At 37.4% G+C, this 14,886-nt stretch overlaps 1 protein-coding gene across 1 annotated transcript in view; it reads right to left on the reverse strand.

Moving 5' to 3' along the window:
• The window catches only part of arhgef18b (Rho/Rac guanine nucleotide exchange factor 18b), a 49,746-nt gene extending 35,067 nt beyond the window's left edge, over nt 1-14,679 (reverse strand). The window contains exons 1-9 of the mRNA XM_088426283.1: nt 14,589-14,679; nt 10,351-10,541; nt 7,972-8,477; nt 5,774-5,936; nt 5,580-5,706; nt 4,315-4,369; nt 2,748-2,792; nt 2,313-2,387; nt 1,067-1,175 (exon numbers count right to left, since the gene is read on the reverse strand). Coding sequence (XP_088282409.1) covers nt 1,067-1,175; nt 2,313-2,387; nt 2,748-2,792; nt 4,315-4,369; nt 5,580-5,706; nt 5,774-5,936; nt 7,972-8,477; nt 10,351-10,541; nt 14,589-14,664 — 1,347 coding nt within the window. The 5' untranslated portion in view covers nt 14,665-14,679. The remainder of the gene's footprint in view (nt 1-1,066; nt 1,176-2,312; nt 2,388-2,747; nt 2,793-4,314; nt 4,370-5,579; nt 5,707-5,773; nt 5,937-7,971; nt 8,478-10,350; nt 10,542-14,588) is intronic.
• Nucleotides 14,680-14,886: the final 207 nt, after the last annotated feature.

Raw genomic sequence — 14,886 nt, forward strand, 5'->3', positions numbered from 1 at the left:
TACACTTGACAATTAGGTCAGTGTAATGCAATTAATGCTCTATCCATGACTTATATGATTAACTTTAATGTTGTGTTGGGCGTTAAATGGGTAAAGTAACCTACTTTTTTTCTGTGTGGAGCATTAAGAGATATAACAGACATAGTTAAAATCAGTGTTGTTCCAAATTATTGACATACAGAAGCTCTTAATACATCTCAATTATTCCACTTTGAAGCTTCTTTGAGGGAAATAGTTCATATTTCGTATTAAAATTCTTTATTTTGTATTTGTTTCTTGGGGGGAAAAAAGCCATAGTTGTGACAAAAACAGCAAAGAAAAACAAAAAAAAAAAACAACTAATATATGACAAACTTCATATCCATTTTTAGATCTAACACGAATGAGGATTTAATGTGTTAGGGTTAGAGAAACGCAAAAAAAAATACTTTAATTATATAAACACTTTTATTTCAAGGACAATTTATGGTCCTTACAGGTAAGGGTGTGATTTTTTTTTTCAAATCATCATTGCTCCAAAAAATAAAATTGCACCAGACTCATATAACTCAATTCAATTCAGACCTATTCCACTTTATAACATTTCTTAGAGGAAAAAGATGACATATTCTGTGTTCCTTGAAAGAAACAGTGACTATTGTGACAAAACCACATAAAACATCAAAAAATGGAAAAAAGAGAGAAACTTTATGGTCGGATCTAAGATTATTGACAAGTTTTGATGTGTTGAAAGCAAAATAAATTAGCACTTTTATAACTGGGACTATCTATGGTCCCTAAAAGTTAGTCAGGTTTATTTAATTCTATCTTTTTTTAATTAAAAAAAAGCTAATAAAAGCTAATAAAAAAAAGCCAAAAAAAAAGCTCCATTAATATCAATGATGTTATAAATTATTACCCTAGCAAAGACCCTTTGAAGAACTTTTTTTCTGGATTTTTTTTTCTTAATATTTGAAAAAATAATTTTGCTCTCTGTCAAATTAATAAATCAAAATTGTTGGTGTGTGTGAGAAAGAAAAAACTCAGAAGGGTTTAACATTTTAGTTCGTACACAACATTTGCTTACCTTATCTTTATTGAAGGAGCCCGTCATCCTGTTCCTCAACGAGCTGAGAGTCCGTTTTACTTTGGTGCCTTTTTCCACTTTTTCACTTCGATCATCCTCTTCATCATTCCTGGCGGATGATTTAGAAAAGGTACACACAAGTACACATTGAGTTGACTTCCATATGTAGTGGATCATAGAAATATTTGATCACTCAAGTTTGCGCACTTTGGCACATTGTAGTTGCCACCTCATGCAGCAGAGGTCACTGTTTTGGGTCAAGGCAAAATTTACGTTTTTTGGAGGGGGGGGTGTCGTCTTTTTTTGTTGTCTAACTGAGATGCAGACACAGTTGGCTTTGTTTATTTGTATGTTTGACTACTATTCTATAAAAACGTTATTCCATTTCAAGGGTGGCCATTTTGCTACTTGCTATTGACTAAGAATGAAATCACAGCATCTTAAGGCTCAAGTAAGGACCAATCATGGCTCAGTTTAGTACATTTGTTCATGTGACATTTGCAAACTTAGCCTTGATTGGTCAAACAAATCCAAAAGAAATATGTTTACATTTGTTTTTAGTCCAAGCATTCAATCCCTGGTAATCATTTATATTTTTATTTTATTTCAAGTGATTGGCTCAAGAAGGGTCTAAAAATGGCAATTACTATATTAATTAAGTACCCAAGTAATCAATTACTTTATGTAATTCACTGCCAATGACGGCTATAGACGTCAAAGAGCCATTTTTACCGGGCTGGCAGTGAATGAGTTAACTGCAAATGAAATTGATTACTTTAAGTTGTCAAGTACTAAAGTGTTTACTGTATGTACTTAAGAACTGAAGTAATCAATTACTTAGGCACTAAAGTATTAAAGCCATTGATTTGCGCAATTATGTTTGGGTTAGTAGCTAATTAAGTACGAAAGTACTAAAAGTAATTCATTACTTTGGTACTAAACTACTTAGCATTTAAGTACATAAATTACCGTAATCAATTACTTTAGTACTTCATTGCATAATTAATGGCTACTTTTGTAACGATTTACCTAAAGTAAGTACCTTAAATGTTCAATTACTTGAGATGCTAAAGCGCTAAAGTAATCCATTAGGATAGTTTTGTATTCATTAAGTACTAACCATTTATAGACCTTCCATGCCATATCGCTGAAGAAATATCACCCAATTTGCTCAGAGTGAAAAAAATATCCCAAAAATGATGAAAATACTGTACAAGAGTTAAGCAATTTTAAGAAGGGAACTCACTCATTGGAGAGGAACTCGTACCAAGTGACGTTCTCAGAATCTTTGTCATTGGCTTTGCTGTTCCTCCGCTTGGCTCTGTGGAACATATCGACAATATTTTGATCATGAGAAGCTGAGCATGGAAGTTGGGATGATGAAGGAAAACATGCAGAAAATTGTGAATACAAATAATGTGCGCACACACAAGGGATTGGACTTGATATGGCGTAGGTAAAAAAAATGCAGATGTATTGTGGTAGTCAAAACATCAAATTCATATTGTGCAGTGAAGAAAACAATATCCACATTTTTTTTCTAATAAGTGCCTTTCCTCGATGAAGTATATGAAAAAATATGCTCTTTAATCTCAAGTGTTCCCTTCCACAGGCAACCTGGTGGCATGCACACACACTCGGTGCCTAAGACTTCGTTTTTGAGCTCAACCTGTTTACTTACCCGTGGTACAACTTAAGCTCCTGCAGAACTTTCTGTACCATCAGCCTAAGACAAACAAGACACTGATGCTGAGTTGGAGCAAAGTAAAGAAACGGACACACACCTTCCCACAAGAGCGTACGCGCTGTCGACGCATATACACACAAACACGCACGCCATCTAAGGGGATGGTGGGAGAGAGGACAGTCGTGGGAGGAGGAGGTTGTCGACACATGACATGGAGCAGAGATGTCAGCGGGGAATGGGGAAAGCCCCTCGCTCTTATTTTATGTGGGAGGGGCCGTCTGCTTGGGGGAGAACAGAACAGGCAGCCGATGCGGGACATCATGTGTGCACCAACACAGTGCGCAGACATAAACATTGGGGTGCTTTCAAGCTGCTTTGTGTAGATTTTAGAGGTGCCTTTTACTAGTGTTACTTGAATGCAACACGTGCACTACGGTGTCTCAGAGAGATCATACTTTGGAAGCACACGCCAAGTGAGTGAGCGAATACAAATACAGCTCGTTGTTAGTTTCAGTGCACAATAGTGCGGAGTTTACAAAAATTTGCAACTCTTAGCGGTCAAGTAGAATGCAAGAAAGCGATCCAGGAAAGCCGCAGCTGCTCTTTCTGGCTGTTCTTTCAAAGGTATATTCTTGATGTATCACAAGGTCTTTTTTTTTATAGCTATGTAAATAATTAGTCATGCTAACGCCCAAACCAGTCATTTTGCACGTTGTGAAACTTGTGCTGGGTGAAACAGATCCTCCTTCTCTTCCTTCTTCTTCTACTTATGATTGGCGTACACACCTTTTAATTTCCTTTTTTTTTTTTTTTTTTACACAATTTTAAATGGTTCAATTTGTGTTTCATTTGCAAAGTTATTAACTCTTTTAGTGCCAAGTGTTATCGAAAAAAGAAACATCTAGACGGCCAGCAAATTTAGCATTTTGACTCATCTTTCACGGCCGACAGAATATTGTGTGCTCGGTGTAAATATGGGGGGGTATCATATGAAAGATTGATTTCCATTCGTTTTGAATTGCATGAGCTGTAGGTAATATCTGTGTTGTAAGTGTGGAAACAGTGCCATCCAATGGTCATAATTGTCACTACAGCGCTCAATTGGCTTATATTAGGTAAGCATTAGTCAAGGGTGTCAGCTACCCTCCATAAAAAAACTTTATTTGACAAGATTTTTATTATTTATTATTCTCATTACTATTTTAAAAAAACTGGAATTCTAGTTCACGGCACTTGCTATCCTGCTTTTTGGCCAAAGTGAGCTAGGCTTCAGCTCAACCATGATCATAATGAGGAGAAGCACTATGGGAAATTGACGGATGCGTGGCGCGTAGAATGAACCATGAGATACAGTGACACGGCTTCTGCTTTCAAGTCTTTTTTTCTGACAGCATACAGTGTCGCTTAGCGGCGTGGGATCAAACCAGAAAAGCAGAAGAGTCATGTCTTCAAGCATCATTAAGCCTGAGCTGATGGGAGTCAAGTAGTCATGTAGTGGAATGCTCTCTGACCTGACTCCAAAGGGTTTAAGCACACTTCATTGACGGCAGTGTCGACTTACATATGGCTCTGCCCCTCGCTGGAGTGCAGGTGTTCCTCGGGGTCAAACTCCTCCGCTGTACCACAGATAGAGACGATGCATATGCGATTAAAATAATCCTAATGTCTAAAAAAATGAAATACCGTGTAGTCTATACCCCCACGCCATAAAAATTCATAATTCATTCATAAAAAGCTGCTTAGTTTAGTGAAAAAGGTTTTACTATAACAAACTATGTTATCCGAAATGTTGTCAATACAAAGTTTGTTAGTAGTTAGTTTTATTTTTAATTAGTTTTTAGAACGTTAGTTTTTATTTAATCTTTTTTCTTTGTTGTAGTTTAGTTTGTATTTGTTTATTTTTTCTGAGCATCACCTAAATTCACTCCTACTGATGGCTACAGACGTCAAAGATCAATTTTTATTTGTCTGGCAGTGACTGAGTTAAAGGAATGATGAATGACGTACAGTGGACAAGATAAAAGTTGAATTTTCCACAATAAAGTTAGAATATTATGATATTAAAGTTACTATAAATGAGGGATGAGGGTTAGATGTTAGATACTGAAATTAAAAAGTGTCAACCTAAAAGGAGCGCTGTTTATAATAATAATAATAATAATAATAATAATAATAATAATAATAATAATAACTTCCTTTCTGTAATAATAAGACTCTTGTGCCCCCCACCCAGCCAAAATTAAACCCCAACAAAATCATATCACACCTAACCAGCCCAATGTTAAACTAAGGAAAGAATTGTTGTTTTACTGTACGAAATACTGTAATTCCCCAAATATAGGATGCACCAATTCTGGTGTGTTATCGTTTATAGAATGCACCAACAGTCTGTAAAACCTATAGCAAGTCGATCTCTTCTTTGTAACTCCTTCATATTTTCCTGTGTTCATATCCGTAAATCCGTAAATTTCTTGTGGAATAAGTTAAGTGTGTTTCAGATTTCCCACATTGTAAGCGGTCAATGAATGCTGCGGCAGTAACGTTGAATGCACGTTGTTTTTCCTTTTCCTCGCAACGCAGCCCGAGCGGTTCTGTTCCCCCATTTGAGAACCACTGGTATAAAAAAAAAAAAAAATCCAATCTTTATGTTACCATTTATAGGACGCACAAATACTTTTGGCCTTCATTTTGGGGAAAAAAGTGCATCTTATATTTGGGGAATTACGGTAATCTTTTCTAGCGAATTTTTCTGTGACTGGAGACCATGGGTTTTGTCAGGACCCCGCTTTGCAAACCGCAATCCTACCCGTGCAGAACGCAACCCACCTCCCGCCGCCCTGGCAGCCTGTTTGGACGTCTGTACGATCCGAGAGACGTGCGCCGCGCGTGAGCATTCGTCTGTGGCCAGGATCTCCGAGCGGGAATATACTTGCTTGCCGGGAAGGACATCGGTCTGAAACTTGCAAATATAAACAGTCATTTTTCAAACTATTAGTTGTGTCAGCAGTTTCAGACTCTACATTAGCAGTAGGACAAGAGAGCTTCATCTTGGGACCGTCTGTGGCGTCCAGAGGACAGCTTGTGCAGATTTCAGTTGATTGCCGGGTGGACTGGAAGACACCATTGTTCTTTTCTTCGTTCTCGTCTCCATCGCTGTCCATGGGCATTGTATCTAGACTCAGCCTGAGTGAACCAATCACATTCAAATGCAAGTTAGCGCACATCTGGTTAAAGCCCAATAAAGCTCAGAAGTTTTAGTAGGCTTTTTTCTGATATATTCTGAGGAATTGTGTAAAATGACGAGATGTCTTCTAGAAAATGACATTCAAATTTGTCTATTTTTTTTAAGTTGCAAAATATTTTGAACCTTTCCAAACATGAGAAATGACGGAGGTCCGACTTCTGCTATGACATGAAAGTGTCTTTCCGATTCAAAGGAACAAGGAACACAAAACATATGTTGGCCCCGCTTTTCATTAGGGCAGCGAGGTGGACTAGTGGTGAGCACGTCTGCCTCACAATTCTCATTTTCAGGGTTCAAATCTCACTCACATCTCACCCCAAATCTGCTGGGATGGTTATGAGTGAACATAATGAAGGCAAGCGCTATAGGAAGTAAATAGATGGATGAATAAAAGGGGAATTCTTTCAAGCGTTTGACGGCTTTGATCATTCCCTTTGATATCGTTTCCTTGATCGTATAAACTTTGATTTTATATGTCTTTGATGTGGCAATTCTCACCAAAATGGAATAGGAGCGTTGTTGGAATAATAGGGAACCATTAAAAAAAAAATAGAAGACTTAACATTATGAAAATTTTAGACACAAATTTGGAAAAAAACAACAACAACAACAAAAAAACACACTGGCTGATGAACTGCCTCCCAAATGGATTTGATTTTCTTGACAGAATCCAAAGAAATGAACTCATTCAACCCAGAAGACATATTTCAACGTTTTCTTTCGATCTCAGATACTTATATTTTTTTCAAGTGTTCGGCCAAATCAGTGCTTCTCAAATAGTGGGGTGAGCCCTCCTCGTGAGGCGATGCTGAGGGTGTGCGGGGGGGCGAATGACTCCAAGGAAAAGGCTGTGTTTTTATCATGTGAAGTTTAATTGCAATAAAATAAGAATTTCCATCTTTTTTTTTTTTTTATTTTCAGCCACTTTGATGCACTTGTTAGTTTTTTTTTTCCATTTTAGACTAAGCTGTAACCCATATAAACGCTGTAAAAAATAATTAACAGTTGTTGAAATTTTATATTGCAATTCTTATCTATAATGATCTTATTTATAGTCAGCACGTTGAGTGAAAAATTTTCTTTTTTCTGGGGGGGTTGAAAAATATAATTGAGAAGCACTGGGCTAAATGAAGGTCTGAAAAAAAGGCTGGTTTTGTACTAATGGAACTAAGAACTAAAGTAATTGATTACTTTAGTACTTAAGTAGCCTATTTAATTTAGGTTCTTAAATTCTGAAATAATTGATTACTTGAGGCAAGCATGTACTAAAGTCATCAATAGCTTTTGAACTTTAGAACCTAAAGTAATTGATTACTTAATGCACTTTTCTACCTAAATAAATCAAGCACCAACCCTAAAGTAATAATCACTTAATTACCTAAATAATCAATTACTTTAGTACTCAGTTAATTTTGTATAATTCATCATATATAAATATATAAATGCCTTTGGGATTGAATGAGTTATATATGTAAAAAATATCTAATGTATGTTTTCAATGATGGAAAAGAATGGAATTATACACTGTATTTTCCGCACTATAAGGCACACCTAAAAGCCTTACTTTTTTTTAAAAAGCTGATGGTGCGCCTTATAGTCAGGTGCGCCTTATATATGGATCAATATTGATTGGGATTGGTAGATGGGGAATGAAGTGATAAAGTAAGCTTTACCTGTGTCTTTTGTGTGTTTACAGTCGAACAAGTTTGGTCATATTGACATTGAGTTATTTTGCTATTGGGCGTTTAGAGTTAATATTTGAGTTATTATTGTTATTACTTTGAGTATTTGAGTATTGAAAAGGTTTTAAAATATGTCATTATTGAGGGTGCGCCTTATAATTTGGTGCGCCTTATATCTGGAAAAGGTTTTAAAATATGTCATAAATTGAGGGTGCGCCTTATAATCCGATGTGCCTTATAGTGCGGAAAATACGGTATTTGGCGGCTAAAATACAGGTAACGAGAGCATTACCTTCTTCCCAGGTCGATAGGCGCGACGGGGACACCCCAGCTGTGTCTTCGTGAGGTCGACATGGATCTCGCCAAATTTGGAAAACTGTCAAGCTCGACGCCTCCATTTAAATGCCCTGTGTTTCCACGGTTACGCGTTTCCGCGTCAGTGTGAGCTTTTCCCATCGATCCCAGCAGTTCGTTCAGATCTATGGTCATACTAAAACCGAGTCCCGGGCCCGAGCCATCGTGGTTGTCAACCACACAGTTCGGTAAGAATCTGGGGCTCAGTTCCGTGACCACGAGTGTGCCGGGCGCTGATGACGCTTGCTCAGGCAGACGTGGAGGAGGTGCGGTCTGGGAGGTCAGCTCTGGGCTGCTAGTTTTCAGAGGCCCGTCCAGATTCACCTCAAGGTCTTTGAAGTAATCGCAGTCTCCAAAGGAAGCGCTGAGGACCTGCAGGTCCTCCATGCTGCTGTTCACCTCCACACCTTTCGCCTCACACTCGCTCACAACAGAGGACGCATCCTGCAAAGACAAAAGAGCATGGCAAATAAATCATAAAATGTTTCACGAACTCGTCATTGCTGTTTGATTTTAGTATTTTTATTGATGTTTCAGATGTCCTACTATGTGGTCATTGAATGCACCTCCAGTCAACTGCAGAGCGAGTACAGCAGGAGTGGGAATCTTTGAATGTCTCACGAGTCGGATCGATTTTGGAGCCTTCGATTCAAATCGGAATGGATTTTTGATACAAAATAATTTGATGAAATAAAAAATGATTTCTGCCTCAATCTATTGCTGTGCAAAGCATCAACATACTGTTTCAGTCTGCTTTGCAAGACAGAATAACAAAGGGAAACAAAGTGTATATTTTGTTTGATTTGTAAGGAACATGCCTTATCCACAAAAACAACATGTGGACAACTGCTCCTCTTTGAAGCAAAATATACATAAATTGTACAGCTTTTATAGTATAAAATATTATGACCCAAAATAAAGTGCATATTTATCATTAAAAATAAAAACAAGATACATTACCATTTCACAGGAAATTGTAGTTTAAAAATATTATGTGAAAAAAACGCCCAAATGAAAAATATTCATCTTTCTCAGTGCATCTATGAAAATCAAGATATGAAAATTAGATTTGTCAAGGAAGTAGCTAAATTGAGATAATGGGCAAAACATGAAAATTGAATAACCTACTGAACATAAAATCTGTTTTCTGACCTTAAACTTTCCTAAAACATTGAATTAATTCAATCACTATTTTAGTTCCTTCAAGTACCCCCATGTGGAGATGTTAGTCAGTTTGCAATATGATGTTTTATAAATCAAATTCACCCCACCAATAACAATGTAACCAATATTGGACTTCATGGTCGACGGTGTTTTACTTACTGCGGAAATACAATCGTGTACAAAACTGTGACATTTATCTTGGCTGGTCAAGAGCTCAGCACTCCTTCAATCTGATTCTTAAATCACCCCTGATCCTTCATGACTTCCCACTACAGCCGAGGGCCAAGACCTGATTCGTGGTCCACAGTATTAGGGACACAATTTACATTTACAGTGGTGTCAAACTGCGCTGCATCATACTGACAGAGTTTTCTAACATTTTGGTTTTAACTACACAAGACACTGCAAACTATTAGAATAAACATCCATCCATCCTACTTTTCGATAGAACTTGTTCTCATTAGAGTGACGCTCGAGTTGGAGTCCATCCCGGCTGACTGCAGGCGAGAGAGGCTGGGGACACCCAGGACTGGTCGCCAGCCAATCAGACAAGGCTAAACATATTGTTGAATTACGACTGAGCGTTTTGCTCGCCACCAGTGAGATTACTTTTAGAGGATTTCATCTGTTGTTCTTACAAGGATTACGTGCAGTATAACCCACTTGAGATCATGGTTATTATTTCACACAAAAAAAAAAGTCAGAACTCTACACTGTAAAGAAATATGCTGTTTTAAAGTTTAATTAATTTTAAGTTAAACTGTTAAATTACCAACAGATTTTCTACTTTTATATAATTACAAAATGAACGGTGTAAAAACAACAGTATCACTACAAGTGTTTACCAGTAAATGTAAAGAATGTGTTACTGTTTTTTAACAGTATTTTTTTGGCAACCAAGATGCTGGTATTTCATTGTAAAAACAGCAATTTTTTACAGTGTATTTTCATGCTCAGCAAATTTGTTTTTTGTCTTGATAGAGTTTTCTATAAAAATGGACATTTGCGCCGTTGTGGGCGTGAACACAGGTGACTTATTTCATGGCCAATAGAAGAGGCTTTTCTCATTCTCTTTATAGTAATTTTGCTGAAGGAAAGCAGAGCTTTTGTGGGATCAAATGCGTTCGCACACTTTGCATTAAATATAAAATACCTGATCCTCGTTGGCCCCCCCAAAAAAGACATCCTCAGTGATGGAGGGAGGCGATGGAGAAGGCGAGGACGGTGTCCCCGCAGGAGCACAAAGTTGATCGTCCTGTTGTCCGCTCAGTTTTCGACTCGATTGTTTGCCAGCATGTCCGCTGGTTTGTCCAATGGGTCCGCTGTACGGCTTGCACTCGGAGGCTGAAAAAAAGAAAGTCTCAAGATCACATGACCTGTAATCATAAATGATCAAATTGATATTTTTTTTTGACAGACCTCATGTATTAGATATCTAGACTGAGTCGGTGTGTATAATATTTCTCGAATGGAAAAAATGTGGTCACCTTTTCATGTTTTAATCGCAGCGGCAAAAACTCCGCTAGAGCGTCATATCTCGGTTACCATGGCAACTTGAGCCACACAATCAGCAAAGGGGAGGGCCAGACTTATGACAGCTTACGTAAGTCTTATTTCATAAGAGCGTTTCCCGTGAAGCCGGGCCTGGGACTAAGCCGGCCCGGCTCCACAGTTCCTGAATCGCTTTCTTTTCAGCTTGAATGCAGCCGGCCAATCTGTTTATTTTCTCCTCTAAAGGTCGGGTCAAATACTTATTAACTCGTTCACTCTCAGCTCAGTTAAATTGGATTTTTGATGTACAAATTCTTATCAATGGCAGTGAATGACTGCCAGCCCAGTAGAAAAAAAAAAAAAAAAAAAGAATCTTTGTGTCTGTCATCAATGGACGAGTTAAGCTAACAGCTAAGCTAACAGTTAAGGTGGAACAACACAGAAACACAGCAGTATATTTATTTTATTGACTCAAACTCCTTTTTTCCCTCATGAAATTAAACACAAAACATAAAAAAATATTGTATTTTTGTTGTTTTAATTGTCTTTAGAGACAAGAGACAAAACAAGAAATTAAAAAAAGACAAACAAAAACGGAAAAATACATGACAAACGTTGAGACACACAAAAAATACAAACAAAAATAAACCGCAAATAAAGTTAAAAAACACTTTAAATCCAACAGCAAATTAAAATATCACACAAAACAATAAAGTCTAAATTAAGTGCAGACAAAATTTACATTACAAATGCAAAACACAACTGCAAATCATAAAAAAATCGCAAAAACACATGAAAAAGGCCATTGGTTTAGTTATTTGTTTATGTAACTTGCACTTCAGATCCACCAACACTGCAAAATAAAAACTAAAGAAAAAAAAACAGAAAATAGAAGAATATATTCATTTAATTGATCTACCAATAGAAAGGGAAACGTGACTTTGCGACACTTACTTAATAAGTAAACATAAGCAGCCTCAAAAACAAAGTTTTACAAACGTAAATATATTAACTTAACCATATGGACTTACAGTATTCTATTCGCAAGATTAACCTGGTAAGAACAAATATCTTGGCAGAAAAGGAACATGCACATATTGCTCCATGTTCTAATGAATTTACCCTTAATTTGAAAACAAAAATATAGTTTAGTTTGCTAGTTTGCTATTTATTCAGTGCATTGACAAGGAAAAATGATGCTAACCACAGAAAACAGAAGCTTAACTAATCTATTTATGACCGCAGCAGAAATCCAGTTTGCAACGTACCGCGTACGCTAATATTAACTTCATCATCTGTACTGTCTTTCTTTGTCCCTGTGTGCTATTCGTGTACAGTAACTTAATCAGAGCAGCTTTGATTATATAAAATCGATCGCAGACGGGCCGAGGCAGCCCGTGTAAAAACCACAGCCGACGTTTTCTACTCTACATCTACTGTATTTTCTATACGACTAAATCACCGGCGTTTGTAAACACGGACGCCTGGAAGGGGCCTTTTATGGTCACCCGTGCGTCACGGACAATACATCACACCGCCATCAAAAGCGTGTGTGTGTGTGTGTGTGTGAGCGCGCGTGTGTGTGGGCTTGTTATTGTCAGCTGAGTCTCCACCTCACTGGAAGTGATCTGCCCCTGAATTTAATGTCAGGCATTAAATCACTTTTACACTCTCCTCAAGCAACACAATGAATGGCGAGGGCTGCCATCTACTTTTTACAAGTTTATCTAGTTCAAGTTTGAGCTTTTGTATGTTTAATCATCTTCATTGTAACTTTGAAAAGGTTATTTTTACTCACAAAGTTTGGGGCTATCAATTGAAATTTTCAGGATGATCTATAAGGGAATTTGGTCTTCTTTACAGGGGCGGAGCTACGTGGTGGCCACGTCATTCTCTGGTGGTGTTTTTTCCCCACCCCCACGACTCGGGGGAAATTTTCAGATTTGTAATTTTACAGCCAGTTTTAAAGTATTCTTCGAAACGGAGACACCAGCCATTTATTTATGTTGACTGTATTTTTTACCATAAAATTGATTCTTTTAATTCTACTGCTGGACACCCCAAAAATTTTCTAACTACGCCCCTGCTTCTTCAAACGTCCGCATGCATGCTTCTGATTGATGATTAATATCGTAAATTAAAAGAATAAATCATCATGTTTTCATTCATTATGCTGCTCCTTCTGCTGTAGTCAACAAAACATGATTAAACAGTCTTATTAAATTTATAAATTTAATTAATTATACAAAATTAGATATGGATTAAAAATAATATAATTAATAATACAATTGTATGTATATTTTTCTAAAACATATTGTAGTATATAATATATTTATATTTAATACTTGATTATATATAAGAATAACTAGCTAAATAAAATGAATTTAATTTTATCGATATTAATTTGAACAGAAAAACAAAAACCACAAAAATTTTAGTGATAATTAATGAGTAATTTTAATATAATTATATTTATCACTGAAAAGAAAAAGAACAAAAGGGAAATAAGGATCAGAAGGTTCACCGGTGTGTGAAGCAGCATGACAATCACAAGAGGAACTTGCTGGGCGTCATATGATTAAAACATATGAGTTTCCTTTAAAGCCTATTTCATTTGGCATCTTCCAAATAACCGTCATGACGGTGTAAACATGTTGATAGCAATTCTTGAGCGTCCTTTGAATCGTCACTCAGTTGTAGGAGCGTACCCGCCCCCAAACTGTCGTCATGGCAACCACCGCGAGTGTGTAAACAAAATTACAGGGCATTGTTTCATGAATTCCTTCAATATTTCTTCAAAAATGTCTGGATTACAGTTAACTGTATTTTACACAAGTTATAAGTACAGTTATAAATAAAAATAATGGCGACAAAAAAACCCTCGCTGAATTTGAGGGTGTTTCCAAACTTTTGATTGGCTCTGTATAAATATATATACATCTCATTTAATCCCTGGGACATTTCCGTTTTTAAGAATCTGGACATTCAATTAAAAATAAAACAGCCTTGTTGTTTTTTTTGTTTATTCAATTCTCTTATATATTAAAAAGACACCAAAGTGAAATGATTTGTCAATTGACATGTATCAAACCCCCAAACCAAAAACCTAAACCTGTTTCCTTCTTAACATTAGCAAAAGAAAAATGCAATCTAGATCAACTTTTGGTTATTTTTTACAGCGTTTGTAATGGTTACAGCTTAGTCTAAAACTGAAAAAAAAAGAACCAAGTTCATCCAAATATGAAAAAATAAAATAAAATAAAAGATGAAATGTCTTATTTTATTGCAATTAGACAAAACCTTTTCCCTGGGGTCATCTGCGCCCCCCCTCGACCTCACCTTGCGCCCCCCAGGGGTCCTGCCCCACTACTTGAGAAGCACTGGGTAAAAGCAAGGTCTAAAAATGGCAGATACTAAGCTAGGATATTAAGTACCAAAGTCTTACCTAAAGTAATCGATTATATTAGTACTCAAGTGCCAAAAGTGATTGACTGATTGATAATAAACAAAAGGAAAAAGATGAGAAAGAATTCTCTTCATGAGCTTCCTCATCAGGCTTGAATTTTACTCTTTTTTTGAATTTAGCTTGCATTTCGACCATATTTTCCATCAGGCATTTTGCAAGTGTGTGTGCACGCAACATGGAAAACAAGTGTTAGCCCTCAAAACAGCTTGGATGATCTACCCCGTGCCCCGAAAGCACACCTAACACTTCCTGTTTGTTTCCTGTCCACCATATTGCTCTGACGCTAGCATAGTGACACAAATGTGACACAATTGCACACGAGCTTGTCTCAATCCTAAAACGATGCCAATTTCTTGCACTTTCTTGAACACTCAACCTCAAGGCAATAAAAGTAAGCGAGAGGAAAAAAAAGGGAGCAAAATAGTGCAAGGTACCTCTCTTGAAGGACCACCTCTTCATCCACAGCTTGGAGAAGGAGGGCCAGGAGTTGTTGAGCGGAGCGTCCGCCATGCGAGCAGCGCGCTGTGGAGGGTCAGCTGGAATTGTGGCACGCCGCCGCCGAGGCTGCTGCTGCTGCTGCTGCTGTGGTGCGGGAGGAAGAGGAGGAGTGAGCGCGAGGGGAGGAGAGCATGAGGGGGTTTGCTGCTGCTCTCGGGGATTACCTCAAACTTATGAAACAGTGGCCTCCAGAGCCAGCCAGGCCCGAAAGCTAATTCTAATAATCGGGCCATA

Source organism: Hippichthys cyanospilos, chromosome 10, assembly GCF_059441005.1.
Source record: "Hippichthys cyanospilos isolate Australia breed blue-spotted pipefish chromosome 10, RoL_Hcya_1.0, whole genome shotgun sequence".
In the NCBI taxonomy this organism is placed as follows: domain Eukaryota; kingdom Metazoa; phylum Chordata; class Actinopteri; order Syngnathiformes; family Syngnathidae; genus Hippichthys; species Hippichthys cyanospilos.